This window comes from Patiria miniata, unplaced genomic scaffold (genome assembly GCF_015706575.1).
Source record: "Patiria miniata isolate m_02_andy unplaced genomic scaffold, ASM1570657v1 HiC_scaffold_6, whole genome shotgun sequence".
Lineage (NCBI taxonomy): Eukaryota > Metazoa > Echinodermata > Asteroidea > Valvatida > Asterinidae > Patiria > Patiria miniata.
Window position 1 is genome coordinate 9,816,393 of NW_024037073.1, and position 6,000 is coordinate 9,822,392.

Sequence of the window (6,000 nt, forward strand, 5' to 3'; positions counted from 1 at the left end):
TAACATCGTATACTCATGGAGGAAGATACGGAAAAAAAATCCATACTGGGCCACCACTCAGACTCCTGCACAAAGTCTATGGGCCATGACAGAACATTTTACAGTATTATCAAAGAATTTTTGGGAAAAAATTCCATACTCGGACGTCACTTTTTTCAATTAATTTTCTAGCGCCAAAAGTTACATCTTTTATGGTTATTCATCCACTTTCCCTCCTCTACTCTCACCCTCTCCTTTCCTTAATTTCTATTTATTAATCAGTCAGTTACTTCATCAGGATTCGAACCTCTGACGCTTGCTTGATACACGAGACTCTTAACCGCTAGGCCGCGCACGATCGCTGTTGCAATCATCAATCTTTGGACGTATTTGAAGTATCCATTGAAATAAACTAAATATTCATGAGAAAATAAATATTCATAATGACGTATTGAACTATCATTGGCAGGCTCATGCGACGTCATGGTTGTTGATGTCACGTGTATAACGTACCGCTGTCTTTTCAGCCACTACAATCAGTTTTGACCGGCTGCTTCAAGTTAGTTCTGCACGACGTATGGATCCAAAATGTGCTCTAAAAACACATTTTGAGTACATTTTTTTCACCTTTACACAGCTTCCTGGATTTCTTTTGGTTCAAATGACAAGGTGAGGTGACAATAAATATGTTTGGCAGCAGATAAATTGACATCCGAGTATGGAACTTTTCCCAATTTTTTCACTCCTTAAAGTTAAACAGTGTTTCTTCATTAGATTCACAACTTTTGGTACTTTTCAGGTCATATTAACTTAAGGAATATGAGTAGTGGCCCAGTATGGAATTTTTTCCGAAGATACTCATGCTCCATGGTATATTGTTGAGTAGGGATGTTGATTCATGATGATCATCATCATTATCTTGGCATAGGATAGGGCTTCAATCATGATCATTATCATCATCATCAAAACATGTTCAAAATTCAACATAATCTTGCTTGTGTCTGAATGTCACATTTATGATTGAGGCATTGATGACAAGTGTGTTACTTAGTGCTAGCTATGTGCAGGATGATGAATCGGTTGTTATTGCATACGTCAATGGCTGTCATTCAACACCGGCCAAGGTTTATGCGGCTGACATTTCAGTGCATTGAAAATGAATGACAGTGCATGACGCCGTCACATCACAACTTCACAAGAAAATCCACAACGAAAGCCTACCTTTGTCTAAATCAAGTGGCACATCCGCATCTCCGCTATCATGGCGACCTGGAAAGAAACAGTCAAGTCATCATTGATTCCTTCATCAAACTCTCGCAAAATAATCACAACTTTCGAGCTAAAATTCGTAAGAAATGGGCCTTACCTTTTGGACGCCTGCCACTGCGTCTCGGATACATGGTCGCCGCCATACTAGATGACACAATAGCGCATGTGCACTACTCGGGATGGTTTCGATCCAACTCGGACCCAAACCAACTCGGACCCAAGCCAACTCGGACCCATGCCAACTCGGACCCACTACCAACTCGGACCCATGCCAACTCGGACCCACTACCAACTCGGACCCACAACCAACTCGGACCCACTACCAACTCGGACCCATGCATGACCAACTCGGACCCATCGTTTTCAATCATTCGACATCGTTTTCAATCATTCATTTCATAAAGTTTGTCCACTTCTCATCTGTTATTACAATGATGCTGTTTAGTATAAATTTTCATTGTAATTGTAAGGTAAATTATCTCATATCTGTATTGCAGCAGTATAAAATTTTTGTCGTTGTAAAGCGCATTGAAATGCTATTTTGAAATGCGCTTTAAAACTGTAATTAATTATTTATTATTTGTATTTGTTTCCATTAAAACATATTCCACTTTAAAAGTTTAACCAATTATTTATTTTCATTAAAACGTATTAATTGACATCGTTCACACCATCTTGCTAAATTTAACAGCAATTTATTTCGTTTTTAATCCAAACTTCAACGTAACGAGTATACAAATTAAGAACAGATCTTCATAGAAAAATAAAATTGGAAAATATGGCATTAAAACATAAACACTTTCAAACATAACATTTTTAACTCAATAAATATAAGTAAACATTATTAGTCAATAAATAAAATAAATAAGATTTAAAAACGAAGTCTATTCTAATCTCTATTTAAAAAAAAACACATGAACACCATTGCATACACTGCAAGAAAAACGAAGGTTCCATATTAAACAAAAAAGTTGAATCAAAAAAGTATAAAAAGTTAATCGGATTCGTAAAAAAAAAACCCACAAAATTCAAAGCCAGCATGTGAATTAAAAAATGATCAAGTTTAATCCCCTACAAATAGATGCAATGTCAATCATCAAAAAGGAGTATTGGAGCTCTGGGAAGATTATCCTTCAAGGCCTTACAGGTAGCTGCCTGAATGTTCCACTATGATGTTCCACGGGGGGAAAAAGTTAAATCAAAAAATTATTAAAAGTTAAACAGATTCATAAAAAAATCCCACAAAATTCAAAGCTAGCATGTGAATTAAAAAAACCCAAACAATTACATGAAATGAAAGGCCTAAATAGTTATTTCAAATTAATAACTTCCTCACTGAAACAAAATGTGCCACATAAAACCACTTGTTACACGACACAAAGGCCTGCAAAAACAAACAAGTAATTTATTTTTTACTGAAAATTATAATCCTTTGAATTTCGTTTGGAAAAGAAAATCGAGATTTTGAAAAAGCACGTATATATCAAGTTGTACAAATGACATACGATATGCCTAACCTATACTATACGCTATTAATACCTCTTGGTTTAGCTTCACAGGTCACGGTTTCAAAAAGCTAAGCACGTTTAGTTTCATGACGTTCAAAACGATAAGCGTTTGGCAACAGTATTTACTGTACGCTTCATAAAATACCGCTCCACACAGTGGCAATAACAGAAAACAACAAAACTAAAAGCCCCATTCTGCCCAATGTAATTACAGAATATCTTCACTATATAAGCACTAACATTAAGATCACCTATAAATATAATCTCTGAAACTAATGATTGAGTCATTGTTGGGTCCGAGTTGGTCGTGCTTGGGTCCGAGTTGACCTGATACCCTCGGGATGTGGCAAATGAATTAGTCTGGCACTTCAGTCGCTCCCGCTTTGCGGCTACTAACTGTCATTATTGTAGAGCAAACCGATTGACGGTTGTTGAATCGGTGCAAAGTTCACCAACAGAAGTACAAGTGTGATGGAACTAACATCACGCATATAGTTCTATGAAAGAAGAACAAATTGCCGCAAAACTATAATACGTCAAGCATCCAATGTTGACGGCCGATAGCCAATTGGGCGGAGCCTGCCTTGGAACCCCCCCCCCAAAAAAGGTCAACATTTCCGACAATTTCACACAATAATTCTGTGAATGTCCCGTTTTATTATCCACTTTTGTACCAGAGACGGCCGGATCCGCCCTTTACCACTTAGTACCCTACAATTTTATACCGATTCCCTTAGCTAGCTGGAAAGAGAGAAAGGAAAAGTGACGGGCGATAAAAACAAAAATGCGGACTGATCCGGAATGGATTCCGAAACATAATTATGCAAAAGCGATACAAAATCCAAATCAGACCAAAACTAAAAGGGATTAAACGTTTTAGACTTAAATTCATTCAATCGAATAGATCGAGTTTTCTCCCTCGCCTTTTCACTTGATTCTTTTTTTTAAGTATTTAAATCTGCAATTACAAGTATTTTTCACTCTAAAGTCCCGTTGTAGATGTTAATTTCATTCAATAAGACATCGTAAACAAGAGAGTATATTATTCCTGTACATTATGACCCGTCAGTTTTAATTCGAATTACACCTCAAAAAGTCAAAACAGATAAAAGTGGCCTGATATTTGCCTTACCAGTGCCTTCCTCAGACGCAAATGACGGACGAACACGAAACAAACATAATGGAGACACAAAAGCGTGCAGGGTTGGGAGATGGGGGGGGGGAGTCAAATGGGATAAGGGAACAAAGCTGTGTGCGGTGGTGTGGTATAAGTGTTTCCTAATATCTCCTTTGGTCTTCACCCACACTGGTCCCCCCCCCCCCCCAATGGACCGATCAAGTATGCACCCCCCCCCCTCCCCCCCCCCCCATGGTATTCTGACCAATCACAGCCGTGATTTATGTCCGACATGCGTGCACAAAAGTCCGACATGCGTGCACGCGCGTATGATGCGCGCGGCAGGAAAATCCGGTTCGTTAGTAAAAACGTCATACACGCGCGCACACCACTGATTACTAGCGCCCATTGGCTGCAAACGCTCGAGCTGCGTTAACTTCCGGTTCCAATCGTGCAGAAAGTGCTGGAGGTGACGTCACACTAACGAACCGGATGCAGCTGCGTGGCATTGGAGAGGAGCACGTGTTAATTTGCCCACGTGCGCAGTGGGAGGGGCTTACTGGATCGGTCCATTCCGCGCATTTGTGTTCACGGTTCTCCTTCCAACCCTGCATGCTTGTGTGTCCATAGTGTACAAGCATTACATTCACTGTGTGGACTTCCGAACAAAAGATGTCCACATAAACCAGGTAGCAGCGACGTTGTGTGGACTTGCCCACGTCCACACAAGGCTTCCGGATCCCCTCTCTGGAAAACAGGTTTAGAGGCATTTTGGGCGTTAGGTTTATCGATGGCAAAATGAGGAGAAACACTCAAGGGAATCATAGGTTGAAAGAGTTTTAGTAAAATGCGTTCTTTTAGGCCAAAAAAATAATAAGTCGGTCTCTGGTCAGCGCGCGCGTCGATTTTAATCATGCGCGTCAATCTTTTTTTTTTTCCAAAATGTTCCGCGGTAGCTCCAACAGCGCCCTCTATTGCCGCACCTCCTCAATTTTTACCAAAGAGCACCAAGGAATGGGAAATTGCACCAAGGCAAATGATCGAGAGCACCAAGGCAAATTATGGAGGACACCAATGTACATGAGGACACCAAATAGTACCCCACCTTGTCTGTACAATCCAGGCTTGAAGAAAAAAAAAAGCCAAAAAAAAAAAAAAAAAAAGCCGCGTCCCCGCGTCAATTCCGGAACTTTGGTCTGACCAGAGACCGAATATTTTTTTTTTGGCCTTATCAAGGGTTTTTCTTAACCACGCGAAACAAAGGAATGTCCACACTAGGTATGTAACGTAAAAATGTGTGTCCCTATGTTAGTTTCTTGTTCTTCTATCATTTGCCGCTGAAGGCCTTGCTAGGGCTAAATGTTTTGATCATATTTCAGGTCAATCCAGTTAGGCAGGTAGCAGTTTAATTGAAGCAGTTTAATTCACTTTTACCTCTAAAAGTTGGAGAGAAATGAAATCATTTCATGTAATCGTTACTAATCTGTTATCTTTTTAAATACAACATCTCGTGGCGATATATTTTAAATTAAGAACGATTGATGATCCAAAACTATATTGGCTGGGATCTCCCCCCCCCCCCCCCCAGAATTGTATTACCATATTATGCATGGATGGAAAAAGCTCCTATATACCTGCTTACGAATCTAGGAGCAAAAGCAACTGGGTTCCCAATTAAAATAACGAGACTTAACATGTGAAGTTGTGAGCTAGCTGGGCAGTGCTATCTAACGGGATTACCCAATAAACATTAATGCTTCATCCGGTCCATTGTACAGACGATGTCTGCAGAATGGACTAGAATTTGGAACGCTATAATGGCCTTTGTACTTTTTAGGAACCCTCATTTTCTTTATCAATAATTTATTATACGAATTAGTTAATCCGGGAAAGCCAAATTTGACAGACGGTATTTGCAAATGGGATGAGATGAGATAATAAGTCGGTCATTAAACCGGCGAAAGTGCACGCACGGCGGACCACCTACGCAAAGAACCTGGGCAAGTCTTATGGGACAATGGGGAAATTACCGAGGTTTTTTTTCTCCAGTAGTAGTCTATCCGCTGATTAAATTGTGGCACGAGGGGCCTCATATACTGTCATTATGCCTAACCATGAGAAGGGTGT

At 39.9% G+C, this 6,000-nt stretch overlaps 1 protein-coding gene across 2 annotated transcripts in view; it reads right to left on the reverse strand.

The window, feature by feature from the left end:
- LOC119742924 (rapamycin-insensitive companion of mTOR-like) overlaps window positions 1-1,421 on the reverse strand; it is a 71,762-nt gene extending 70,341 nt beyond the window's left edge. For both annotated transcript variants that reach the window (XM_038219191.1, XM_038219190.1), the window contains exons 1-2: window positions 1,346-1,421; window positions 1,201-1,248 (exon numbers count right to left, since the gene is read on the reverse strand). In XM_038219191.1, the coding sequence (XP_038075119.1) occupies window positions 1,201-1,248; window positions 1,346-1,391 (94 nt within the window). In that variant the 5' untranslated portion in view covers window positions 1,392-1,421. The remainder of the gene's footprint in view (window positions 1-1,200; window positions 1,249-1,345) is intronic.
- Between the last annotated feature and the right edge of the window lie 4,579 nt (window positions 1,422-6,000).